This window comes from Myotis daubentonii, chromosome 11 (genome assembly GCF_963259705.1).
Source record: "Myotis daubentonii chromosome 11, mMyoDau2.1, whole genome shotgun sequence".
NCBI lineage: Eukaryota > Metazoa > Chordata > Mammalia > Chiroptera > Vespertilionidae > Myotis > Myotis daubentonii.
This window is the reverse complement of record NC_081850.1, coordinates 81,272,346-81,299,045: the sequence shown is the minus strand read 5'-3', so window position 1 is coordinate 81,299,045 and position 26,700 is coordinate 81,272,346. Positions and strand designations below refer to the sequence as shown.

The window sequence follows — 26,700 nt, the reverse complement described above, 5'->3', positions numbered from 1 at the left end:
CCCCACCCCCACCCACATCCACCCCCACCTGGCTCATTCCCTGTGGGATCAAGTCTTCCCAAGAGACATTCAGGCAACACAGGCCGGGATGGGAACCCCCACTTCACAGCGGGACAAACGAAGGTGCCGGGGTCCTTCCTGAGCTCGGGGGCAGGCGTGCAGGCCTGTGTCCCCCCAGAACACTGCAGGCACCTCGGGAGCAGGTGAGCGGAGGGGCCTCCTGCCTCCCTCCCCCACCTGGTGGCCCAGCGTCTAGAGCTTGGACCGTACCCTCCGCCCCCCCCCCCCCAAGGGCACCTCGGGCCTGGCTCTGGCGGGAAAGCTCATCGGAGGCTCTGGGACCAGCCAGGCGTTGCCCTTCCCAGAGGCAGAGCCTCTGAGGCAGAACGTGCCGCCCGCGGAGCCTGGGAAGGTGGCCTCCTTGCTGCGCCCACAGCTCTGGGCAATGGGGCGGGGGTGGGGGAGCTGGCGGGGTGCCAGGGGGTCCCCTGGCTAAACAGGGGCTCAACGCTCTTGGGCATGAACCGTCCGCCTGCCAGAGCCCAGCAGGAGGGGGCTGCCCTGGCACCGCCCCTGGAGCTGTGGCCACATTTAAATGCCAGCTGTCCAGCCCTCACTCCCGCCCCTCGCGGTCCCCCCAGGAGAAGGCCGGGCCTGAGGGCAGCGGGTGGTGGGGGCCGGGGCCTGAGCGTTTCTCGGCAGCTGGGCTGCTCCCTGTCCCCCTGAAGGCTTTTATCCGCGGCCTCGGCTTGGGCAGGGTGGACGGGGAGGGCGCAAAATGGCCACTCCGGCCCACCATCTGTTGCCAGAAGCCAAAAGTCCCAAACAACTGGCTTAGAGAAACAAGCTGCCCCGTGGGAGGGCCGAGAGCCGCTCAGGCCTGGGCGGCCGGACAGACGCCAGGGGCACCCTGGGGCTCCCGTGAGGCCGGGCTCCTGGGGGCTCCCCCAAAGCCTCACTCCCCGCGTCCAGGAAGGCGGCTGGGGCTCCCACAGTGTGTGGATCCAGTTTCAGGCCGCGGCCCTGGCCTGAGCTCACTGGGAACGGGCGGGGGAGGGGCGGCGGCAGCACCTCCCCCGGCCCTCAATGCCGCCCATTGTCAGGAGGCGCTGGCTACCGCTCCCACTGGGAGAAAAGGCTCTTTTTTCTTTCCGAGCGGCCGGCAGAGCGGGCAGCGGTGGGTGCTGGGCAGAGGGCACTGCCCATCCCAGCGGTGGGAGCTGCCCGGTCCCGCCTCCCTCTCCCTCTCGGCCCCCCCAGCTCCAAGGGGAGGAGAGGCTGCCCGGTGCCCTACATTTTGTGGGCCAGGCCTCTGTCACTGGTCCTGGGGGCACCGCGGGGACCCCGCCACTACAGCAACCCCCGCTCAGCACCCTGATGTGTCTGGACACTGGGTGTCCCCCAAATGGACCAGAAAGCCCTGCCCAGATATGACTGAACCCTCGAGCCCTGGGGCAGCGTCCCAGGAAACACCCCCTCTCGGCCCTCGTGCCACCCAGTCCTGAACGGGGACCCCAAGGTAGAGGCCTGGGAGGAGCCGCTGGCCCGGGCACAGCACAGCCAGGCTGTATGAGGCTGGGCTGGCGGGAGGAGAAGGCGCCCAATACGTCAGGCGTCAGCAGTGGACAAAGGCGGCGGGAGCAGGTGCCTGTGGCAGGGGACGCGGCGGCAGCTGCTCCCAGCCGGGCGCACGGCCGCCAACCCCAGCGGGGGAGCGGGAGGCTCCTCCTTGGGGAACAGCAGCTGAGAGGGCCCATTGTCTCTGCTCCCGCCAGGCCTGGTGGACGCACCGTGAAGGCATGCTGCCCGCCCTGGGGCAGGGCCTGGGCACAGCCGCCCCCCGCCCCCAGCTCTGGGACAGGCAGGGCCCCCAGGGAGGAGCCGCCCTGGAGGTGGGACGGGAGCTGAGGCAGGTGCTTGGGGGCGGAGGGTGGGCTCCAGGTGCAGCCAGGAAGGGAGGGCGCCAGGTGAGCAGGTCTGGGCCTGGGCCTGGGCCAGTCCCGAGGCCGCGCCTGCCTGGCCCCTAGGCTCCAGCTCCGGGTGGCTCCAGCCCCGCACCGCTCTCCTCCGCACCTGACTCCCAGCCTGGCCACAACGCTGATCTTCCCAGGGACAGACAGACACCTGTCGCCCAGCGACCAGACTTCCCTAAGAAGGTGGCTCAGTGGGTGAGCGCCAACCTATGAACCAGGAGGTCACGGTTCGATTCCCAGTCAGGACACAGGCCCGGGTTCTGAGCTCCATCCCCAGTAGGAGGCGTGCAGGAGGCAGCCGGTCAATGATGTTCTGTTCATTGAAGTTCCTCTCTCTCCCCTTCCTCCCTGAAATCAACATATATGTGTGTGTATCTATAGTGTGGGAGCGACCACACGGCCCCTGGCGGCCATTCTGTCCTCCACACCTGTCCGAGCGGGTCAGTGTGTCTTGTGGGGACAGCTGCCCGGGGTGGGCGAGGGAAGTCGCACCCAATGTTTGCCTGGATTCGGGGCTTCCTAGGGTGACCTGAGCCACACCTCCTGCTGGCCCGGCCTGTCCCTCTGGGAACCGCCCTGTCCACGCTGGGTGGCCTCGAGTGGCTGTCCCTTCCTTGCTCCCTCCTGAAGGGGGTCGCTCCGGCGTCTGCTCCTCCACTCGCCTTCTCCCCATCCCCCACGCGGCCCTGGCAGGCAGCAGGTGAGTGACAGGTGGGGCTGGGGGCTCGGACCGGCTTCCGGCAGCCGCCCGCCCGCCCGCCCAGAGCAGCGCCAAATGGCCGGAGCCTGCTGTCCCCCAGCCGCTGGGCTCTGCTGCAGCCTCACTGTTTCCACTGCGGGCCCCTCCCCCGCGTTCCGCATCCGCAGAAATGCGACCCCAGAAAGCCTCGCAGGCAGATGTTGCCGCGACCTTTCACCCGGGACTAATCCTAAATGGCTGTTTTCCTTTCGGAGCTGAGCGGCCATCTGCCACCCCCAGGGGACAGATGACAGCTCCCTCCACCCCAAGCGAGGGAAGGGGGAGCCACGAAGGAGTGGGGCGTCCAGGCTCAGCTCGCCCTCAGGGACCGTGTGGTCCAGGCGGCCCCCCCCCGCCCCTGCCCCCCGCCCCCGCCAGGTGGGAGCCTCCCCAGCTGAGCCGGGCACCCGGGCGGGGCTCCGCCGACGGGCAGGTGACATGCAGCTCCACGCGGGCAGCACTGTGGGGGCCGAGGGCTTTCCTGGCACAGAGGCCGCACTGCCCGGGCCCAGGACCCGCCGCAGCCGTTTGCTGGCCGGAGACCACGTCTGCAGGGCCCGGGGCCTCCACCCCAAAGGTGGGCAGCGGCCGGGTCTCCCGACGTCGTGAGGGGCAGCCCTGCGGTCCCGGCCCCTGCTCACCGAGCCGAGCGGCCACCTGTCCTCAACCAGCAGGGCCGCCCAGGGGTAGCTGCACGGCGGGACTCCACCCACCTGCCATCCCCACGGCCTCCCCCTCAGCCCATCTTCCCGCCTCCTCGACCTCCGAGCCACCCTGACAGCAGTTACTCGGGGGCCAGAGGCCCCTCCCACCCCTCACGCCCCCTAAGCCCCTCGGCACCGCCTCCCCGCCCAGGCTTCCTGCCCAGGAAGGAGTCGGGTCCTTGGGCTCCTGCAACCAGCCCAGCGAGGTCGAGGTCGGGGCCACCCGGTGAGGCTGGGAGTGCGCACGGCTCGGCCCTGGCCTTGCGGCTCTAAGCAAAGACCCCTGAGGCCCTGAAGCCTCCACCCAAACCACCAAGATGGGCACGGACCCGGGGCCACGGCCAGGCAGGCCTCCCGCCCCTGGGCAGCTGGGCCAGGAGCTCCCGAAAGCCCGCCCGGGAGGAGAAACTGCCCCTGTGCAGCCCAGAAGGGGCACCTGTGGGAGACAGGCCAGGGCAGCGCAGGCCCAGGGTGCCCAGGCTCCTGCCGGAGAAGTGGGGGGGCAACAAGCCCAACTCTGCCCCCGACCAAGGCCTCAGCCCCACATCCCAGCACCCCCAACCTCCTGAGGGCAGGCTGGCGGGGCTGGGGGACGCTGCCGGCCGCCCGGGCCTCCCCCACCTGGGGTCCTTTTCCCCTGGGAGCACGGGACAGCTCAGCTCCTGGGAAGAAGCCCCCGGGGGCCCTGAGACCCGAGGGGTGCCAGGGAACTGCTCCCAGCCCCTCCCCTCCCCAAGCCCCGGGACAAGGAGCCACAGCAGAGGGTCCCAGGTCCCTTTCACACCTGCAGACACATGCAGACACCTGTGTCCAGACACCTGCTCACCTGCCTGATGGGTGAGGGTGACCTGCGCTCCCAGGAGCCTGGGATCTGCTCGCCTCCTACCCTTCCTGCTTCCAGCCCCTCCCTTCCCGCCCACAGGCAGCCAGGGGCTGGGGGGGTGGGGGTGGGGGGGCTCGAGGGCCTCAGGGAGCAGGAGAGGGGCAGGGAGGCAGCCCCTCCCCCAGAAGGGGCAGCCAGGTCTGATGCTGACAGACCCCAACCCCAAACATCAGTCGCCCTCAGAGCAGAAGGGCAGCAGGAGCGGGGGGGGGGGGGGGGAGCACGGGGCGGGGTGCAGAGGGCGCCCGTGGGCCCTGCAGGCCCTGCTTTCTGGCCCAAACAGCTGCTCGCAGGGCGCAGGGCTCTGGGCTCCCGCCTGGAGTCTCTTTCCCAAGCTGCACTTTGGGGCGAGGGGGGCGGGGGGCGGTTTGAAACGCTGGGAAGAGGAAGAGCAGGAAGAGCGGGTCTTCCGTCCTGGCTCCGGGGAAGCCCTTTGTGTGGGGGCCGGAGCCGCCTCCCCTCCCCGGAAGCGAGCTTTCCCACCGCGGGGAACACAATGCCCCCCGCACTGTCCCCTGGACGTGGGAAGTGGCGTGCCGGCCGAAGGGACGGAAGGGCCGGGGCAGAGGTCAGGCGGCTTCCCGGACACGGCCCAGCTGCCGCGGCCAGAGCAGCACAGGCCAGGGGCTCCCACGACCCCTGTGGTGGGGAGCCCACGGGCGGAGGACGCAAAGCCTGCGGACCCTCCCCTGGGAGGCGTTTCCCACCTGCTCCCCAAAGACAGAGCCCCACGCTGGAGACACGGCTGGGGCGCGGGTCCTCCCCGGGCTCTCCCGGACCCCCCAACCCCAGACGGCCCCGTGGGGCCCACGGACGAGCCTGAGAGCCCCCTGAGAGCCCCCGGCGTGCCCGGGCCTGTGCCCCAGCAGGCGAGCCCGGTGCCGTGCAGGATCGATGGGCCGGAGGCCTTAATCCCAAAGTCGATTAATTAAGTCAGCAACTGCCGGCGGAGCCCCGCGCCGAAGCCAACCCGATCCCGGCCGGTTCTGGCCTCTGCTCTGCCCTCCGGAGCGATGCCAGGGGAGGGGGGAGGGAGGCGGGCACTCGGGGGCAGCCCTGGCGCTGAGTTCAGTGTCCTGAGAACTCAGGGGAGGCACCAAGGACCCCCTCATCGCAGTCCCAGGAAGAAGAGAGGGAGGCCCCCCACCTGCACTTCCCGTCGGGCTCTTGCAGCCGTCCTGCCGGGACACGTCCTGCAGGTGCACCCCGCCCGTTTCTGATGAGAAAACGGGGTTCCCCCAGGTTACGCCCAGGAGCGCATCTCCGCCTTCCTCAACCCCCGGTGGCCAGACTCCGAGGGGAGTCCACAGGGTTGGGGGAGGGGCTGGACAGCGGGAACAGGCCGTCCAGGGCCGCTCAGGGCCGGCAGGAGCTCCGAGGGCAGAGGGAGGGTGGGCAGCTGCCTGCGCGGGCGCCCGGGTCTCTCCCTGGACCACCTGATCCCTGGGACCTGCCGGGAGGCGAGCAGACAATGCGTCCTCACATCCTCACAGCGGCTGAAACACAAAACCTGGCCGGGGGTGCTCCTGGTGAGAGGCCTGGGAACTGGGGCGCCTCCCGCCGGCTCCGACGGGCCCCAGCTCCTCCGCACCCCTTCTGGCCAGCAGGAGGGTCACACCAGCGCTGGACGCCGGTCACCGCCTGCTGGCACTGGGGACGAGGGGCCGGAGCCCACAGCAAGCTGGCCGCTGGGCATTCCTCCCCTGCTCCCAGGACACCCTTGACTCTGGGCAGCGGGACCCTGGCAGGGCCGGCCGGGGGCTGCCCCCGAGGAGGCCAGAGTGTGGGGCACCGGCTTCCGTGGTGGTGCCAGCCACTCGCACCCCTCTGGGGTCCCCAGCCCTCTTTCCCTCTGGCCTTCTCTCCCAGTTCACATCAGCCCAGCGCTCCCCAGCCCCACCCCTGCTCGGGGGACCACCAGGCTCCCGGACCCCCCACCCCGCCCTCTATCTCACCCCAAGCCCAGCACAGCCCCCGAGGTGCCTGGGGACACCGCCAATGCTGGGAGACAGTCTGGCCACCTGCACCCAGGCCGGGGTGGCCCGATGAGGGAGGGGCCTACATGTGACACCCTGGGGACACGCTGGGCCAGTTGGCCTGGGTGGAGGGCTATGGGGGAGAGGGGGGACTTCCATACGGAAAGCGGGGGTCGCGCCCTGTGCCCTTGCATGACCTTGCCCCAAGCCGCAGCGGCCTGGCCCCTGGAGGAGCCCGTGGGCAGGAAGGGGCTCAGGGGGTAGAGGGGGGCTCGGGGGACCACCCGTCTCCCTCCCACAGCCCGTGTGAACCTGCGTCATCTGAGAGACGCCACGGAGCTGGAGGAACACGCAGGGAGGCCGTGCTCTGAGCCGAGGGGTGCTTCCCACATGGGGTCCCCGTCCCCCCAGGAGGGGCGCTCAGAGAGGTCACGCCCCCACCCATGGGAGGCAGGCGGTTCCAGGGCCTGTGCCGTTGACGGCAGCACCGCCCGGGCCAGCGGAGCGGCGTCCTGTGACGGGGAAGCCCAGAGCACAGCCCCCCGCATCGCCAGTGAGCACGCCAGACACGCCTGCTGAGCGCCGGTGCCGGTGCTGCCAAACCCGGTCCCGGCGCCACCGAGGCCTGAGCCCCTGCCACACGTGCGGGGGGGGGGGGGGGGGCCTTCAGGTGGACCCAGGAGGCCCAGAGGCGGTCACGTCACGGGGCCTCCCGTGGAAGGAGGAAGAGGCAGAGGCCCCAGGGGCGGAAGTGCGGCCCCCCCCCCCATGTTCCCCGTGGGCCTGGGCACCCTCCCGGCCTCAGCCGGTGCCTCTTACTGAAAAGCCGTCAGGGAAACACACACTCAGACGCTGGCTTCTCCCCCAACCGCTCTCATTTCCAGTAACTGCCGTTTCCACTCATCAGCGACCAAACCGAGAGGAAATGGTGGGAGGCAGGGCCCTGGGGCCACGGCCGTCCCCGTCCCTGCAGCTCAGACAGGGACAGATCTTCCCGGAGGCCACTCCCTTCTCCCCGCGTCCCCCAGCAGCCCGGCCCCGCGTGGCCTGGAGTGGGCAGGGGCGTGTCTGCGGGCGGCAGCACCTTCCAGGCCACCCCGAGCCTGAGCCGCTCAGGAACTCCGGGCCCTCAGCAGGCCTAGCCGCCCCGCACCCAGGCCCAGGGCAGCGCCTGTGGCTCAGCGGTGACTCAGGAGCCGAGCTCCTGCCTCGGGCCCAGCCTATGACCTCTGACCTATGACGGGACCTGCCTGCCGGAGGCCTGGGCTGGGCGGAGAGGCTGCCTTTGGGGCGTCAACAGGGTGATAGGGACCAGTTTTTACACAGCTTAGAAGAACCAGCAATGCAAGCACTTCAGCAAGCACTTCAGAGACACCGTCACCCAGGCCAGGGGCAGGGCGGGCGGCCGCCAGGGACACCCCCCCCCCCCCCCCCCCGCCTTCCCACCGGCACGGGAGCAAGGCCCGCAGGTCACAGCCTCCTCCGAGCCGCTGAGAAGCTTCCTGACCGCCCCTGGCGAGCAGCTCCCCGGAGGCCCGTCCCCACCTGTCCCCATCAGCCCCATGCAGGTGGCCAGGTGAGCCCCAATGCCCGCGGTCGGGGCCTCCCCTTGGGGACAGCAGCATCTGGGCCTGGCCAAGACTGGGCGGGGCTTGGCAGCTGTGTCGGAGTCACCCCGGCCCCCGCAGCGGACCCCCAAGGCCCTGCCACACAGGTGAGTCCTGGCCCGTGAGCGAGGAGCCAGGACACGCACAGCCACGCGTGTGAGCGAGCACAGAGCCAGGACACGCACAGCCATGCGTGTGAGCGAGGAGCCAGGACACGCACAGCCACGCGTGTGAGCGAGCAGAGCCAGGACACGCACAGCCACGTGTGTGAGCGAGCACAGAGCCAGGATACACACAGCCACACGTGTGAGCGAGCACAGAGCCAGGACATGCACAGCCATGTGTGTGAGCGAGCACAGAGCCAGGACACGCACAGCCACGCGTGTGAGCGAGCGCAGAGCCAGGGCACGCACAGCCACACGTGTGAGCGAGCACAGAGCCAGGACACGCACAGCCATGCGTGTGAGCAAACGCAGAGCCAGGGCACGCACAGCCACACGTGTGAGCGAGCACAGAGCCAGGACACGCACAGCCATGTGTGTGAGCGAGCACAGAGCCAGGACACGCACAGCCACGTGTGTGAGCGAGCGCAGAGCCAGGACACGCACAGCCATGTGTGTGAGCGAGCAGAGCCAGGACACGCACAGCCACGTGTGTGAGCGAGCGCAGAGCCAGGACACGCACAGCCATGTGTGTGAGCGAGCGCAGAGCCAGGACACGCACAGCCATGTGTGTGAGCGAGCGCAGAGCCAGGACACGCACGGCCACGCGTGTGAGCCCTCCAGGACCCCGGGTGCTCCTCTCAGGAAACGCCGAGCCCCAGGGGCTGCCTCTGCTGCTCAGGGGGAGGGAGGCTCCCCTCAGCCCCAGCTCAGGAGCCCAAGGGGCTGGGCTCCGGACGGGGCGGCCTAGCAGGAGAGGTGTGATGGCTGCACACCCCTGGGGGTGCCCTCACCCACCCGATGGGCAGCACCCACGCCAAGCAGTCACTTCTCGGGGCGAGGGCAATGCTTCACCTCGTCCCCTGGGAAGTCACGGTAACCTGGTCCCGGTCCCTGAGCATGGGGGGCATGGAGGAGGGGAGGAGCCACATTTCCCAGAATGCTTCTGTCCCAGGGGCAGCAGGGGTAAGGGGTAGGGGGACCCGCAGCAAGAAGGGACCACTCGGGGGTGAGACATCGGGAGGGGTTTCTGCTCCCAGAATTCCACGCGCCTCACGGGTGATGAGGGGACGTCCCCCACCCCGGGGGACGAGCAGGGGCCCGATGCCAGCATCCCCCCGTCTGCCTGACCAGAGGGACCACATCCAGGGTCCCCAGGCCGCTCTGGTGCCTGCAGGAGACAGGGAGCCCCCCAGAGCCCGAGGGCAGTGTGGAGAGGGCCCCATCTATGTCCGAGCATAAGGGCCAGATCCCCGCTCCCAGCTGGCTCCTGCCCTCGCGCTGGCAGGGAGCCCGAGCACGCAGGGAGCGGGCAAGCCCGGCCGTGCTGACACCCAGGGACACACCGGCCCCGCTCAGGGGGCTCCGTGCCCGCTGGGGAGGCGGCCACACGGGCCAGAAGTGAGCACCGATTCCCCCAGGAGGCCTTCCAGACACCGGCCACCCCCTCCGCCCGCCTCCTCTGGACTCACGTCCAAGCCGGCACCGGCCTCGATGCCGGTCCCGGACCTGCCCTCTCGGGCGGGCACAGGCGGGCAGGAGCGAAGGCCTGACCCCGCTACAGCTGCAGCGAGGGTGAGCCACCCAGAGAACCGTCCAGAACCCGCCCCCGGGGGAGAAAGCAGGAATGCCTGCCAGGGGCCAGGAGCCGGGGGGGGGGCGGGGGGGGGACGGGAGTGCCTGCCTGGTGGGCACAGGGTCTGTCTGGCATAAAGAAAGTTCTGGAACTAAGTAGGCAATGGTGATGGCTGCACACCCCTGTGAACATGCTAAATGGCCACTGAATGGCACACTGTAAGCAGCTAAAACGGCAAAAAAATGTATACGTGTGCTTTACCACCAGGACCCTGTGAGCATCTCCCTCCTCCCCCAGATCCAGCTGTGAGGACGGGAGGGGCGGTGCCAGGAGGAGAAGGGGACTTCAGGAAAGGGCACCGCTCCCGTGGCCCGCCCTCCCCCAGGGCGCCTGCCAATCACGCCGGCTTCCAGCAGGTGCGTCCCACCAGCAGGCCAGGTGGTGAGAACAGAGGCCAGGGCTGGCCCCAGACTGGCAGAACCTGCCTTGCCACCTGGCCAGGCCTGACTCCCAGCACCTCTGCCACCACAGCGCTGCCCACCGCCACCCCCAGGCACTGCAGGTCCATCCCACGGCCCTGCCGGGATGCAGCCGGAAGGGAGCTTCGGGGCCACCTAACCCAAGTCCTGCACTCAGAGGAGGAAGCTGAGGCCCCAGGAGGAGACACAGGTCCGAGGGGGGCACAGCAAACCAGAGCCAGGCTGGCCTCGCGTCGTCTAGACCCTCCAGGTGGCCCCTAGAGACAGCCAAGCCCCCGCCTTGCCAGGAACCTTCAGGACCAAACACATCCTGACCCACAGCCAGGACGCCCCGGGCCAGCCGCTCGTTAAAGCCTCCGGGAAGGTGGGAAGTTCGGGACAGGCCTGCCCAGGCAGGCGGAGGCTCCCAAGCTGGCCTCAGTGTTCCCACCTGTAAACTGGGCATATTAAAGGGCAGAGCCAGCCTCCACCTGGAGAGGTGGGAGGCCGCCGCACAGCACGCCCACCAGGGGTTTTACGGTGCCGTCGGAGCGGCCGTCTGTGGCGCTCCTATGCCCATTATTGAGGAAAGCAATCCAGACGCCCAGTCACCTTTGCGAACAGCCACATCCTTTCACTATTTATAGACGAGACATGAAACAGGAAAGGTGTCCTTCCAGCCCGGGAGGGCCAGGACCCTCGGCCCAGCCGGCCTTCCCAGCAAAGGCGCGGTGCACGAGGGCCTTCGGGCTGCGGCCTGGCACGTGGGGAGCGGAGCAGTCACTCCCCGGGTCCCCTCCTCTGACCACCCCGCTTCTGGGTCCCCGAAGCCTGACCGCGCCCCTGGCGCCCGGACCCAGCTCCCCCTCCCTCCGCCCTGCCCCCACCCCCTTCCTGCGAAGAGCGGTTTCTTTCTCTTTCTGAAAAATACCATCGTGATCTTGTCAATGGAAAGAACGCCGGCTGCCGCTCAGGGGCGGGGCCTGGCCCGGGAAGCCACCTCCCCGACGGGGAAGTCAGCGAGACTTTCTAGTTGACGCCGCGTGTGGACACGTGTTCCTACCCCTGCGCCGTCCTTGAGGCCAGGCGCCCGGAAACAGAGGAAGTCCCGTCCCCCAGCGGCCCAGCCCGAGGGCGAGGATGCGCCTTCACTGTCCTCCCCCTCGCCAGGACCTGCCAGTGACTCAGTGGAAACAGCGAGCAGGTGACAGACACGCAGAACGTCCCTCGAAGCCAGGTGGCTGGCCCAGTGGCGTCTCAGCCCAGCCGCTTCCTGCCTGAACCTCCGAACCTCCTCTTTTAAAGGGAAGTCGTGGTCTCGGCTCTGTTTCCTCGAGGGGTGGCCAGGGAAGGCCCGGGCGGCGTGGCAGGACGGGGCAGTGGGCAGGAACCTGGGGAAGAAGAGGTGGGGCCAGCGCCCGCCTGTGCGGTGTGTCCCTGGGGCCATGCTCAGGCTTCTCTGTACCGGGGCCACGCGGGGTGGCGGGGTCCCCCGGAGCTGCCCCTCCCTCTGCGCTCACCTCCACCGACAGTCACGCGCCCGTGAGCTCGCCTCTCCTGCCCCCACACGAGAGAGTGGACTCCACGCGGGCAGAGGCTGTTAACCTGAGCCCAGCACACCGCGGGCGCCCCTCGTGTCTGCGTGGAGCATCGCGGGCGACTAACCCCTCGGCTGTGCGCGCCCCTCCCCAGGCCGTGCCTGGCCGGCCCACCAGGCAGCACCTCTCAGGTCCTGCAAACTCACTCATTAGCCAACTCAGCACGTGAGAAGGAGGATCCTGAAACCAGCGCCGTCAGCTCCAAAGGAGAAGGCGGGAGAAAACGGGCCCGCCCGCGGCCTGTTGCGTGCGCCCTCGCCCACCCCCGAGGGATGCAGCGCGTGGGACCCTCGTCACAGACGGGGATCTGTGTCCAGCTGGCCCTGCGGCCTGAGGTCACAGAGCTGGGGCAGCAGGGCCAGGCGTCCAACACAGGAGGGTCCGCAGCTAAAGGCCACCGCCTGCCAGCCAGCCAGCCGGGCATTCCCCAGGGCTCTGGGCATGGGGCTGGCCTGCTGCTGTGACCCCCGACTTTCCCACAAGCAGGGGAGCATCTTCGTCATCCTCGGGCCTCAGGATGCCCGCTCAGGGCACAGGCCCGGGCTGCAGGCTCGATCCCCAGTGTGGGGCCCGTGGGAGGCAGCCGATCCATGCTTCTCTCTCATCGGTGATGTTTCTCTCTCTCTCCCCCTCATTCCTCTCTGATACCAATAAAAACACATTCACAAAAACAAAAAGGCGGAGCCCACATCAGTACCCCCCAGCACCTAGGTGCAATGCCCGGCCCTCGGCCGCCCGCAGGCCTCCAGCCTCCACCGCACAGAGGGCCATCGGACCGTGCGGAAGGCCCGTCCTCCTGGCCGCCGGCCGGGGGGCGCTGGGACTCCCTGGGAAGACGTCTGCACTTGCGCCTCGTTCCGACCCGGGGCCACCTCATGGCAGCTCCGGGGGGAGTGGCCCTCTCTTCGGGGTGGAGACGGATGATTCACCAGGTACGGACGCGTCTGGCTCCGTGACCCACTGTTTCCCACGCACGGTCCGTAAACCGGCACAGTCAGAGTTTCCCGAGGGCCCAGGTCGGCGGCTCCACTGCCCTGCACCCCGGCACCGTGGGGGACAAGGGCAGCGCCCCTGCCAGACCGGATGGGCCTCTCTCCCACCAGCAGCCCTGCCGGGGGCTCCGGGGAAGAGTGGGGAGTGGGGGCAAGCAGGCTGGCACAGGCCTCAAAAGCGGAGGGAGGCGGGGCCCTGTCCCCGAGTGGCCACGACACCCCCACACTGCACCGTGCGCCCAGACCTGGCCTTTGCACACCTGGACGTGGCGGGGGCCGACCCTGGTCTGGTCCCTCACCGCCAACACGGCCCCGCCCAGCGGCAGGCCCCTGAGGACCAGCTTCCGCTCCGCTTCCGAGTGGGTCCGTGGGTGTGCACAATGGGGTCTCTGTGGGCCGAGCTCGGCTGAGTGCCAGGCCAGACCGAGGCGGGCTTCCCGCCAAGGAGAGGGCGCCAGGCCCGGGGGCAGACAAGGCCCGCACCCCGATCAGCGGCCTGGCTCAGGCTGGCAGGGCCTCCAAGGCGCCCAGGCTCGGGGGGAGGAGGGCACGTCGCTCTATCTATCGCTCTGTCCCTGATGCCTCATCCCGAGGCCGGTGAGCGGAGGCAGCAGCCCGTACCCCAAGGCACCCGTTTTGGCCCAGGCAGCACGCGGCACGGGCGTCGGCCCGGGGCGACCTCAGCTTCCTCCAGGCCAGGCTGCCCCTGCTCCCTGGTGGCACTGAGAAGACCCGGCCCCCACGCTGCCCAGCACAGCACCTTCCTGCCTGCCCCAATCCCTCTGCAGAAGCACCGAGACACCCCCCCCCCACCCATGCAGGCGCGGGCTGGCGGGAGGAGCTGTGCATTCTGGGAAGCCACGCATAATTAATCACCCAGCATTAATCCGCCTCCCCCGACAATAGCCTCTGCACTTCCACGGGTCCCAGCTGTCGGCTCTGAATGAAGGGAAACAAGATTTAGGGCATCACGCGTCGGTGAGGCTTCTGCGGGAGGAGAGAAAAAGGCCCCAAAAAAGCAGAAGCAAAAAAAAAAAAAGTGTGCATTCATTAGCATCTGACAAAGACACAATCCCCTTTGTCCAGGAGGCTGCTCACAGGCCTGCCTAATTGGCCTCCGTGTGGGCAGGGGGAGCGGCGAGGGGCTGCGTGGCCACTGGCCGAGGTTGTCAGGGGAATGGGCCCTCGGCGCTTGGAATGAGGGCGCACCGGATGGATGGCGGGACGGGCGGCCGCTTCCCCTGCGGCCTCCAGGGGGAGGAGGCCTCCCTCCGGCCGGCGAGCGGCTCCTCATTATTCCCATCAGGGATGCATTCAAGTTGAAGGGCACTTGCTACACAAGAAAAACATCCCCGAGGCTGACGGGGACTCCCAGGCGGGCAGACGGCAGACGGGCACCCCCCTCCCCGACACATGCTCCGTTCACAGCGGGGGACCCCGGACTCGGAGGGTGAGGGGCCAGGCGGTTGGGGGTCGGGTTAGAGCTGCGGATGCCAGGACAGAAACTACACTTCCAATAGGTCCCCCTACTCCCCAAAACCAGAAGAAATGGGCACGGCCGATGCCACCCACTAGTTCCAACTTTTATCCCCCGGCTGCACCTGAGGCCGGAGGAGCAAGCTGGGCCCAGGTGGGTGGGTTTGGCTTTGAAATAGTCAATTTCTTGCTGAGAGGCACGGCCTGCCGGGAGGAGCCTGAGCCGGACCGGGCGCTCACCTGCCAGAGGTGCTCCTGGGCTGGCAGGGTGGGGGCTGGGCGGCTCAATAAACGGCCCGCAGTTGCCCTGGCAGGCAGGCCAATGGTCTCGCGGGGACTTTTGGACGAAATGGGGTACCGCGAGCTCTCACTTAGCACCCCAGGAGCCCGGGTGGCCCACAAAGGAGAGCTGGACCCTCCAGGGGCCAGACCAGCTCCACACACAGCATAACCGGGGTGATTAAGTAATTGCCAGACTCTGTCCAATAAAAGTAGCACGTGACGCGCCCAGCCTTCTGGGCCATCTCCAGGAGACAATGGCCCAGTGTTCTGTCCCCGCCGGCCCTGCCGCCGAGGCAGGGGGCTCCGCGCCGACAAAGCAACAGGTCCCCGGGCGCAGGTGCTACTCACACACAGGCCTCCGTGCCGTTGGGGAGCACTTCACAACTCCCGCCGTTCAGGCAGGTCTCGCTGGGCTGGGAACATCGCAGGCCTGGGAGGGGCAAGAGGAGAGGTCAGCTCCCAGGCAGCAGGGCCCACCCCTCACCTCTTCGTCTGTCTAATGGGGTTGCCCCAGGCAGCCCTGGCGTGAACCCCAAGGGGCTTCAATGTGCTGCCCAGGAAGCTGGAATGAGGGGCGGGAGGAGCCGGCAGGTGCAGCAGGCACGCTCGGAGCGGGGCAGGGTGGCCTGAAACGCCGCCTGGAGAGCAGTGGAGAGAGCCGAGAGGGCCCTGGGCACGATCCCAAACTCCGCACCCCCACCCCGTCTTCATTGGGGAGCCGGGCTGGGCTGGGGCCCCTATCCAGCCACCAGGATTGTCTTGCTGTTCAAACACGTCCTGCGAGGGGGCAGCGCTGGGGGGTGGCCACACTTGGCTCCCCCGATCGTGGGAAAATGCGACAGCTGCAAGGCCAGCCGCCCCGCCCGCCAACAAAGCGCCCGCCGCTGAGGAATCAGAGCAGCCCATTGTCGTGCCAGGGCCGCCTCCTGGGGCACCGGGACTGCACCCTGGGGACCTGGCCCCGCCTCCGAGGACACCCAATACCTGCTCCCTCAGGCATCTCCGGGGCTGCGCCCCCTGCGCACCCCGGGAAGATGAAGATGCCCCGTTTTAGGAGTCTGACCCCACAAGCGAGAACAGAGTGATTCATCCAGCCCCTCCCTCCCATCCGCCAGGGCTGTGTAAATCAGGCCCCTCACGGTGCCGGCGACGGGGAGCCCTGCCTTCTGGAAGCGGGAGGTAACTCTTTACTGCAACTTCTAGGGAGGCTGAGTTACCCCCAGGGACTCCTGGGGACCCCCTCCACGTGCAGGGGAGAAATGAATGCGCGCCCCCTCCCCACACCCGCCAGGTTTCCAAACTTCAACTCTGGCAAAGTGAAAGTCCCCCCAGAAGCAGCTGAGTCTTCCGCGCCCGGCCCCCCAAAATCTGTCTGTGAGCCAGGAGAGGGGCAGCGACCTAGCCCGTGGAGGGGGCACTGGCGGGTGGAGCGCCAGGCGCCCGGGGACCCTCGGATCCTGGATCCGCGCCCCCGGCCCTGGCTTTGCGCGAACTCTGCCGACTGGGTGGGGAGACCGGGCCCACTTCGCGCCCCACTACCCGCCACGCCTCGCACCCGGCTGGGCCGCGCGGCTCGGCAAAGGCGAGTGCGGCACCCGGACCCCACACTCCGCGCCCCAACATCCGCCCCTGGCGCGGGCCTGAGACGAAGAAGAAAGATAAATGGCCCCAAAGCAACAGGAAACCAAAACCGACTCGATTCAAACCGAAAAGTGGTAGGCAGTTCGCCGCCCCGGGACGAGCCCCACGCGCAGCTAGTGGAGGGCACGAGCCCAGGACTGGGCCTCCCCAGCGCCCAGCGCCCCACACTCGGCTCCCAACCCGACTTCAAACCCGGCCCCAGGAGCGGCGGCACGAGTCCACCCCGGCTGGGCAGGCGGCGCGGGGGAGGGTCAGCCCTCCGCTCGCAGCCCCAGACCCCGGTTGTTCCCTCCCACCCCCTCCCCGCCCCGGGGCGCCCGGTCCCCATTTCTTCCCACCCTGGCCACCCGCTCCCACCCCGCCCCGGGGCGCGCGTGTCGGGCGCCGCCAAAGTTTCCGAGGGCGCGGAAAGTTGCGGGCTCGCGGGGGCAGGCGCCTACCTCGTGCGCCGAGCGCGGGCAGCAGCGCCAGGCAGAGCAGGGGCGCCAGGAGCGGTGGCATGCCTGCCCGCCGGCTGCCCGCCGCGTCCGGTGGGGGCCTCCTGCGCGGGCCGGCGGGACTCGGGCTCCCCGCGCGCGCCGGGAGAGCCCACGGGCGGCGGAGGCCCGCGACGGCCCTCTCCTTCTTGGCTGGCGGGCGGCGCTGGGCTCCGGTGGCCACTCGGCCCCCGCTCTGCGCCCCGGCTGGTTTCTTCGCTGCCCGCGCCGCGCCGCGCCCGCGCCCGCACCCACGCCCCTGCGCTCCCTCCCGCGGCCGAGGCACTAGTGAGGTGCAGGCGCCCGTGCGCTCCGCCCGCCGGCCCCGCCCCGGCCCCGCCCCCGCCGATCCCTCCGCAGCCCTTGCCCCCCGCCAGGCCGCGCCCCTCCGCGCGCCCCGACCCGCCGGCACCTCCCCCGGCCAGGGCACGCCGCCGGAGCCGGGTCCTCCGGGATGGGGGGCCGCGGAGGGCGGGGGCACGGGGCTCGGCCCTGGGGACTACTTCTCGTGCCGAAAGTTTCCAGGAGCCCAAAGTTTGGTCTCGGGCTGCGGAGGGATCCGGCGACGGTGCCGGGCCCCAACGACAATTGGCAACCATTTGCATCTGAATGGCAGAGGGGGCTGGGGCTTGGAGGGAAAAGGGGAGCCTGCGGGGGCCAGGCCCCGCCGGGAGTTGAGCCCCGAGAGGTGGGGAGGAGCGGCCGAAGCCAAGTTCAGGAAACCCTGGCCCCGGGGCCCCTGCCCCGGAGCCCCGCGGTCGCAGCTTTAAGCCCCCGGAGGACCGAGGCTGGGGACCCCTGGTGTTGGCTGCCGGGGCACTTGACCCAGAGCAGGTGGCCTCGCCTCGCGGGCGGCCTCGGGAAGGAGGCCCCGAGTGACCCCGGGACCCGCCTCTGGACGCTCCTTGGCCACTTCACTGTCCTGCCCCTTCTCCGGCGCCTCCTGCCTCCGGTGCCCCGCAAAGCGCGCGGCCCAGGCAGACCCGCCGCTAGCGCCCGGGCCGCCCTGGGTGCTCCCACGTGCTCCTTCCGGATGATGGATTTCTCCGCGCCCATGTCATACTTGGGCATCATGTGCCAAGGCGGGCTAAGCGCTGGGCGTGCAAAATGCCTGCCATCGTCCTAGGAAACCAGAGGGCACGGCTCCTCAGGGGACAGACATCCCCATACCGGGCGCTGAGCAGCGGCGGGAGGGGCATCTATCCAGCGGGCATCCTGGACTAGGTGGGGGTCAGAGGGCAGCCTTAAATGTGGAGAGGGGCGTCGCCAGGCGCAGTGCACAGGGTAGGACACACCAGCCTGCAGACCACCCGGAGCTGACGAGACGCACCCTTACCAGAGGCCCTGAGAGAGGTGGCCAGTCGGGGCGGGACAGGCAGGTTGCACACCTGGCCCGCCAGCCCTCCTCGGCCTGCCTGTTGTGGGCACTGGGGCAGCTGGGTGCTGTGAGCACTGGAGGGGCAGCTAGTGCAGGCCCGGGCAGCTGCTTCCGGAGCCTCCCCGCCCGCCTCCTCCCAGGAGCTGGCTGCGCCTCTCGGGGTCTGGGGCCACTTCTCTCGGGGCCAGTGCCCGGAGCGGGGGCCTGAGGCAGCAGAGACGTGCACACAGTAGCTACCGGGGCCTGGAGGAGCAGATTTTATTATTTATTTATTTATTTATTTATTTATTTATTTATTGTGTTTGTTTATTTGTTTGTTAGAGCAGATTTTACAGACGGGAAGAGGGGCTGCGAAGTCCCTCCCCTGTCCCCCCTGCCCCCCAGCTCACGGACCCAGGGCTTTTTGCACACCACATGCCCCCTCTTCTGGGCGGGGGTAGTGGGGTGGGGGGGGGACTGAAGGCCTCAAGCCAGCGCTGCTCTGGGACCCACTGCCTGTGCGCCCCCGTGGGAGCCCCCATGGGAGCCCCCATGGGAGCCCGGTGTCTCCGCCGGCAGGCCCAGGCCCAAAGGACAGGACTGTCCAGCCCTGGTTTGGGAGCCAGTTCTCACCCTTCCTTCGGCCAAGGAGCAGCCCGGGGGCTGGGGAGCACGAGGGGGGGGCAGGAGGGGGACACTGGAAGAAGGGAGGAGGAGTCTTACCTGGGTCTGCTCAGCTGTGCCCACTCCACCCCGGGCCTCCACCAGACAGGGTCACGAGGCCTCCCCGGCTCCCCACCCCTGGGGCAGAGGAGGAGACCCCAGGAAAGCGGAAGTGCTGGGGCTGGGGAGGGGGCGGGCCGGCCTTGGCACGGGGGGGGGGGGGGGGGGGTGCGAAGCAGAAGCAACTTCATTCACAAATGAGGGCAGATTTCTGGCCCCCCCTGGTCTCTCTGAGCCTCCCCAGGCCAGGGCCCTGAGGGGAGGGGGTGGGGTGCTGATGGGGGTCCTGGAGGCCTTCTCTTAGGGGGGAGCCCTGGGTGGCCCATGATGAGAGCTGAATGGGCAGCCGCCTGCAGTCACTGTGGGCTGCCTGCCTGCTCCGCGGGGCAGGGACGAGGTGGGCAGGGAGGCCCCTGCATAGGCCCCGCTGGTCCCCTCCTTCCTGCTCTGCAAGTGCTGCCTGGGCACCCCTAGCCCGGGGTGGGGGGGCATCATGCTCCCCTCGTTCTGGCTCCACTCAGGCCGGTGGGGCCTGGTCGCAGCGGACAGGTGGGCGCACCGCAGCCTCCTTGCTGCAAATTATTCACAGTCAGTGTGTGTGTGGGGGGGGGGGGGTCAGACTTAGGGTGCAGGCACAGTGGCCCTGGAGCAAGAGGAGGGGTGTCAGGGGCAGAGACGAGGGCTGGCGGCTGGGTTGAGAGGGGGGTGGTCTGTGAGGGTGCATGGCCTGGCCGGGGGGTGGGGGGGGGATGGGTAACGGCTGGGGCCGCTGTGGGAAGATCCCAGAACACAGACGGGTTCAACCTCCGCCTTCTGAGGTTGATTGTGAAACAGATCTGAGCTGCTTGCAAAGAGAGAGCCGGGAGCCGGGAGACTGAGAGTGTCAGGCCTCCCCCCCACCCCCCGCCGCCCCCCAAACCCTCCCGCCACGGCCAGACCCAGGCCCAGCACCGAGGGACCGTCACTGCCCCCGGCCTCCTGTTTCCGCTCTGTGAGGTGATCTTTAAAGGCCTCTCTGCCTTTCCCGCCTGCACCCCCAGAACAACCCCCGTGCTGCGCGCTTCAGCGCCGCGGGTTAATGACTGTGGTTTCAGGTGCGTCCCCCGTGGTGGCTCGGCCGTGAGCAGTGCCTCCAAGCGGGACAGGCCTGGGGGCCCCGTCTCAGGGCACCCCTCGTCCTTCCCTGCCTGTCCCTCGCCCCTTATGCGGGAACCCACTGTCCCCGGGCCCAGCGCGCACCCCAGGCCGCTGCGTTGAGTCACTTTCCTGCTCCACCTCCTGTGTGCTCTGTCCTCTGCTGATGTGACCCACCTTCCCCCTCAGCCTTCACCTCCTGCCAGAGGCCACCCAGAGCCTGGGGGCCTCCCTGCTCCTGCACCTGCCCCTGAGGGTCCCTGCCCGCGCCCGCCCCCCCCGCCCCCCAGATGCAGGCTGCTCTGTGACGAATGGAGGGCTCCGGAATGCGGGGCTCTGCCCAGGTCCCTGCCCTGAGGGGATCCCGTTCCCCTGGGCACCACGCCCGCACTACCTGGGAGCCCCAGGGCCTCTCCCTGCTGCCCGCGAGGCCCGGGAAGCAGGGTCAGCACCCCAGACGCGGGCACGGAGCCTGGGGAGCACGTTGCCCGGGCAAGTCCCCGGCAGGTAGGCCTGGCTGACGGGCTCTGAGGGCTGCAAACCTGGCCATGGGGCCGACCGGTACCTGTCTTCTGAGAAAAGGCTGCAGGTGGGCACAGCAGTGCAGGCCGAGCCAGGGACCACCTGCCCGTCCTCTCTGGGCGGCTCAGGGCTCAGCGACCACCCGCACCTCCCAGCCGCCCGGACTGCTCAATGTGGCCCGACAGCAGGTGGCCCTGGGCAGGCCTCCGGGTCCCGAGAAGGAAGGCCCTATCCAGCCCCCAGCCCCTCCGCGGCCCACGCTCGGGGTTCAGTGACCACCTCTGGGCGCCCCATGGAGACCGGCAGCCTCAGTGGGCTGGGCAGCCCAAATCAGAGGGCTGCGGAGGAGGGCACGGTGGGGGCCTGGGCTCCCAGACGCTGTCTGAGCTCAGAGCTCAGAGCAGACACCTCAGGCAGGGCTGGCTGCGTCCCCCCACCCCCATGCCCGACGACCCGGAAGATGCCGCCGTGCCCATGGTACGGACTGGACGGGGATGCCCCAGCGGGGTTGGGGAGCCCAGCCTGGCACCAGGGTCTGTCCATACCAGCCCCAGCCCCCCAGATCCTGGGACCCCTGCCGAGCCTGCTGGGGTGGGGCTCCAAGGGGGACCCTCCTTGGCCTTGGGGAGCGTCCACCCTGCTGGGCCCCTCAAGCCTAGCTCAGAACTTTCTCCAGAAAGAAAGGGCCTCAGGGGACGAAACTGCAGGGCCCCACCCCCTGGGCTTTGGTACAAACGGAGGCTCCACGGCCTGAGTCACTGGCAGCAATGCCAGCCTGGGAGTCCCTCCTCCCTGCCCTGTCTCCTCCCTCCTCCTTCCTCTTCCTCCCTCCTCCTTCTCTCTCTTCCTTCCCCCTTTTCCTTTCTGGGGTTAAAAATAGCTGGAAATTCCTTTTTTTAGGGTTCCAGGGAAGGTTCCAGGCTTCCCACCGCAAAATCCTTCTGTGCCAGGAGGAATTGCTGAAGGGGGCCCAGGGGGTCCTGCAGGGGGGTCGCCGCCCCCCACGGCCCCCCCACGCACCCCCTGCCCGGCCCCCAGTGGGGCTCGCCATCCTTGGCCCCCCGCCACCCGCCCACAGGCACTCCGAGCCCCTCGCGGCTTCTCCCGTTCGCTCCAGACATATTTAAACTTGCTCAGAACTTCCGTCCTCCCCCGCACCCCCCCCCCCCAGCCTCCGTGAGAAAGCAGCCGGCCTGGAGTGGGGCTTGGGTTTCAGGGAGCGCGGGGAATTGTGCTCCCGAGGTTGGGGGAGCGCAGGCGCGAGCAGGTAGGGCACATCTGCGAGCGATTTTCCTGTCTCGGGGGAAGGGGAACCCCCGCAGCCCTTAAGTCAGACCAGAATCCTCCGCGTCTGCCCTGACAGCTCAGGAAAAATGTGCCAAAAACCAGGCGCGCTGAGTGTCGGCGTGGGAATGTTGGTTTAGTCAGAGACGCGCTCGGGGCCATTTAAATAAGAACAGGCGCTTGGGTGGCTACTGCCAGGGGACATGCCTGCCCGGCTCCTGCCCCGTCCTGAGCCTGAGCCGGCTCCTATCTCCGCCCCATCTCTCACTCTGCTGCCTCCTTATCACCGCCATCGGCGTCGCGCTGGGAAGCATTTGGTGCAATAACTTTAAAACCAGCCGGGAAGCTGGTCTCTCGGTGGCCAGGGCCGCGGGGCGGGGGCGGGGCTGCGGGGAGGCCTGGCTCCAGGGCTTGGCTGCTCCAGGGCCTTTGCACAACATGAATCAGAGGGACCAGCACCGGCCGCGGATAAACGCCGTCGCGGTGATGGCCACGCAGGCGCAGAGGACCCGCGCTGGGGCTGGCGGGCGTGGGAACCCACGGCCACTCCGCCTCGTGCCTGGGATGCTGTGCTCAGCCAAGCGACCCGCACGCCAGACCCACGTTCAGGGCGGTGTCCTGAGCCGGGGGTGAGGACGGGGGCTGAGCACCCACAGAGCGAGCACCCGGCTGACCCCGGGAGCTGGGAGCCGGGACGTCCCAAGACGAGGAGACCTCCGTTCCGTCTTCTTGAAGGAGAGATTTCAGTCGGGAGTCCAGGGCGGCAGAGCAGACACGAATGCATCGGCCGCGGCAGCACACTCAGGACAGGAAACACAAAGGCCTTAGAAGAAGCCACAGGAGAGCCGGGTGGGGCTGCCCCGGCTCAGGGGGAGGCAGAGAAAAAGGGGGCCTCGGGGACAGGGTCGGGGTGAGCCCCGGACGAGCTGCCGCTGCCCATCGCAAGTCTCGTGGGGTCCCTTAGAGCAGTGGTTCTCAACCTTCCTAACGCCGCGACCCTTTAATACAGCTCCTCATGTTGTGGGGACCCCCAACCATAAAATCATTTTCGTTGCTACTTCATAACTGTCATGTTGGCACTGTTACGAATCGTCATGTAAATATCTGATATGCAGGATGGATTTTCATTGTTACAAATGGAACATAATGAAAGCATAGTGATGAATCACAAAAACAATCTTTAATTATATATGTGTTTTCCGATGGTCTTAGGCGACCCCTGTGAAAGGGTCGTTAGACCCCCGAAGGGGTCGCAACCCACAGGTTGAGAACCGCTGCCTTAGAGGGAAGAAGGGGGGAGGACTGGTGCGGGGAGCTCCCCTGGGGGACAGCACGGGAGAGCGGGAGTCTGTGCGGGACCCCTGAGGCCCTCCTGGGCCCGTGTTCACGCGGGGGGGGGGGGGGGGAGGTCAGGGAGGGTCCGAGCTGAGCGACCAGCCATAGGGAAGGTCAGGGAGCAGGGGCCGCCCTCAGGCCAGCACTTTGCTCTCCCAGTTTTGCCCTTTGCTAGGCTCCCGGGGGGCTTCCGCCCTGTGACCTGCGTACCTGGCCCATCATCCTCGCTCTGCTCACGGCTGCCTGACCGCCTGTGACAGATGGGACAGGTGCCCCGCGGCCTCCCTGGGGCCCTCACTCCTGGGGTGTCTGTTCTGCTCTCCCCAAAGCTGGGCCGAGTGTGGCTGTACTCGCTCACGTCAGCTCCTCACCCAGGACCTGGGGCCCCGCAGTGAACTCGAGAAGAACCCGAAACAAAGCCGATGGACATCACTGAGCCGCCCTGGCTCCCGCACCCCCAGGAGCGGCACACCGGTGCCCCCAGGCCCAGCCTGGGGCTGTGCTAGGTGCTGGGCTTGGCCAGTGACTAAGACCAGGTCCTTCTCGGCGGCACGCGTGCTCAGGGAGGAGCACAGTAGAGGGGTGTAGGGGGGCGATGGGTGGGGCGGGGCGGCCGAGTGCTGGGTGCCATTCAAATGAGAGTCAGCACGGGAGGCTTTGGGGGGGGGGGGGGAGGCGAGACCCGGGAGCAGGAGGCGGGCCCTGCAGGCATCTGGGAAGAGCCTTCCTTAGAGGCACAGCACGTCCTGGCCTCGCCCCCCTCTCTGCTCCCCCAGGCCGAGCCGGAGCCCAGGCCCGAGGCCTCGCCCCCTCCCCGCCAGCCTGGCTGTGCCTTCAGCCGGGGGTCGGTCCTTCCTGCAGAACTGGGTCGACTCCGACTCTGTCTCCCTCGCCCACTTGCCTGCCCGCCAGGAGCTGGTCCCGCTGTGTCCCCGGCTGCCCATGGGGTGCTAGGACTTGCGTCACGTCCCAAAGCTGCGTGAGATGGGCTCCCCAGGACCCATGACACGCGGCCTTATTTGGAAATGGGCCCCTTTGCAGAGGGGATCCCGCTGAGATGAGTCAGACGGGGGGGGGGGCATCCAGTGGCCGGGGTTCTGAGGCGAGGACATCGGGGCACAGACGCAGAGAAAAGGGGTGGCGGGGCCCAGGCCCAGGAAAGCCAGGGTTGCCAGCAGCTGGCGGGCGCTGCGGAGGCCGGAGCCGTGGCGGCAGGAGCGGCCCTGCCACCCCGGGGCTCAGGCTTTGGGCCTCGGAGCCGGGAGAGGAGAGGCTCTGCTGTCTGAGGCTCTGCCTTTGGGGTCATGGTTACGTGGCCCCAAGAGACTGACACGGGGTGGAGGAATCTTAATGCAAAGAAAGCTGGTGTTTAGTGTCACGAGCTTTGCACAAGGTGGTGGGGGGGGGGCGAGAGGAGGTGAGGAGGTCGCTGGAGGTCGGGTCCCTGAGGGGCAGAGCGCGCGGAGGGGCGGCACCTGCTCACCCACCTGCTGGCACATGGCCGCCGCGGCCCCCTTTGCCAGAACCATGTACCCAGAGGCCTTTCCGTCTGAATAGAAGGCGGGCTGGGCCCGTCAGGCAGCGGAGGGGCTGGGCTGGCCCGGAGCGCCCCCGGCTAACGGGCTGCTGTTCTGTGTCCAGCCTGATCCATGCAGCCGACCAGTCCGCTTCGGGCCTCACGGAGGGACAAGAGGCCAGCGCTGCGAGAACGGCCACTGGGAGACCTGGACGTGCCGTGTCCCCACACACAGACCCCGCTGGCCGGACCCCGGCGCCGGCGGGAACCCAGGCTTCCCCGGGAGCGCTCGGAGCTGAGGTGGCGGCAGCCATGCAGGCCGGTTTCTGTTTGGTTTGGGTTTTTGTTAAGCCTCACCCCGGGATAGTTTTCCCTTGATATTTTTTTTTAAGAAGGAGGGAGGGAGAGGAAGAGAGAGAGAGAGAAACACTGACGGGTTGCCCCACACCCCCCATGCATCCAGACCCGGGCCAGGGGTGGCGTCTGTAACCCAGGTACGTGCCCGCGACTGGGAATCGAACACGCAACCTTTCGGTGCAAGGGCCATGGCTCTGCCCGAGCCCCATCAGCCGGGGGGTGGGGGGCCGCTTTCTTGCGTGTTCCTGCGCCAGGTCCCTGGCAGCGCAGCCCGGGCCGTGTCGGGGTGGCACGCGCCCCCATCTGTGCCCTCCTGGCTGCCTCCTCAGTGCGAACCGGGTGGGGCGGCGTGAGGAGACCTCGTCCGGCCTCCTTACCTCAGTGAGTGCAGCTTCTCCTGCAGGAAGGTGGGCTGTGGGCTCCGAAGCCACAGGAGGGGGCCCCCGGGCGCTCTGGGCTGTCCCTGCTCCGCTCGCCGCGGCCTTGGCCGGGCTGCTGGGTGCCAAGGCTCCCTCTGTGTGGACGGCGCCTGCGCTTGGGCCATGAGCACACCTGGGGGTGGGGATCGCCCCCCAGGACTCCGCAGGGGGGTTGTGGTTCTGGGCCCTCGGCCCCTGCCACACGCCCAGAGAGGCACCAGCTCCGAGGACACCCTGCAGGCGGGGCGCTCGGGCAGCTTCCCACGGACAGACGGGGAGGAGCCCGGGGCACTGTTCAGCCCTCCAGGCCACTGACACACAGAGAGACAGGCACACGTGCATGCACATCCACAGACACACACAGACAGGCATGCACACACAGGCAGACACATGTGCACACACATGCACACACATATGCACAGACACACAGACAGGCACGCACACACATGCACACATGCACTGACACACACAGAGACAGACACACTGACACATGCATAGACACACACGTGTACACACACACACACACACACACCGGCATTGGGCCCAGCCCTGAGCCAGGCCCTGGGGGACGGGCGGTGTCTTCGTCCAGAGAGGCCGGGGAAGGAAGGTGTGAGGTGCGGGAGCAGCGTTTCCTCCTTTCATGTGGAGGCTAAACTGCTGCCGCCTGTGGGGTGTCAGGGGAAGGACCGCGCAGGCTTCGGGGCTGACCCCCCCAGGAGCCCACCTGCCCCCCCATCCCAGCGTCCTGCGGCTGCCACGCCAGGCGGGAAAGCGCCTGGAGCAGACCCTCCCCAGCCCACAGCGGGTCACGCTGACCCCCCACTCACCCCCACTTCCTCCTGGATGGCCCAGCCGTTTGAGGGGACACCACCTGCCCCAGGGTCCCAGAGCCCCCTTTGGCCCCCCACCTGCTCCCGTGATGCTTCCTCACAGGGACCCCGGGGCCGTCTGGCAGGTCGCTGGCGGCGGTGGGCAAGCACAGCTCGGCTGGGAAGGGCCCAGCCTGACCTGTGGCTCCCAGCGCTGAGCTGGGCCCCCTCCACCCCAGGGCGGGCCGGTGTCTCCGTAGCCAGGCGCTCCGGGACCTCAGCCTCACAGCAGCCGGACTCGGGGGCTCCCGGGGCCCCCACCCCGCCCCCCATGCCTGTCTACTTTAGAAAAAGGCCCCCATCACCTGGACACGCAGCCCTGCGTCCAGCCCAGGGGCCAGCAGGAACCGACATACCAGCCTGGCCCTGGTGGGGGCTCCTTTCTGCCCTGAGAGGGGCCCCTGACCCCCACGTCCTAGCTCCTCAGGTAGGTCCCGCTCTCCCTCCCAACCCACAGAGAGCTGAGGGGGCCAGGCAGGGGAGGGGGAAGACGTGCCCCCCAGGCCAGCAGGCGGCTGAGAGAAGGTGGGGGCAGGAGGTGGGCGCCTGGGGCCTCACCCCCGGAGGGTGCCTTGCTCCCGGCACTGGGGTCTTTGGCCAGCTGCCCCCAGGGACCCCAGGAAGGCCAGACCTGCAAGGGGG

At 68.4% G+C, this 26,700-nt stretch overlaps 1 protein-coding gene across 4 annotated transcripts in view; it reads right to left on the bottom strand.

Moving 5' to 3' along the window:
- The window catches only part of NOTCH1 (notch receptor 1), a 44,481-nt gene extending 27,765 nt beyond the window's left edge, over positions 1–16,716 (bottom strand). For all 4 annotated transcript variants that reach the window (XM_059658502.1, XM_059658503.1, XM_059658504.1 and 1 more), the window contains exons 1-2: positions 16,507–16,716; positions 14,774–14,855 (exon numbers count right to left, since the gene is read on the bottom strand). In XM_059658502.1, coding sequence (XP_059514485.1) covers positions 14,774–14,855; positions 16,507–16,567 — 143 coding nt within the window. In that variant the 5' untranslated portion in view covers positions 16,568–16,716. The remainder of the gene's footprint in view (positions 1–14,773; positions 14,856–16,506) is intronic.
- Between the last annotated feature and the right edge of the window lie 9,984 nt (positions 16,717–26,700).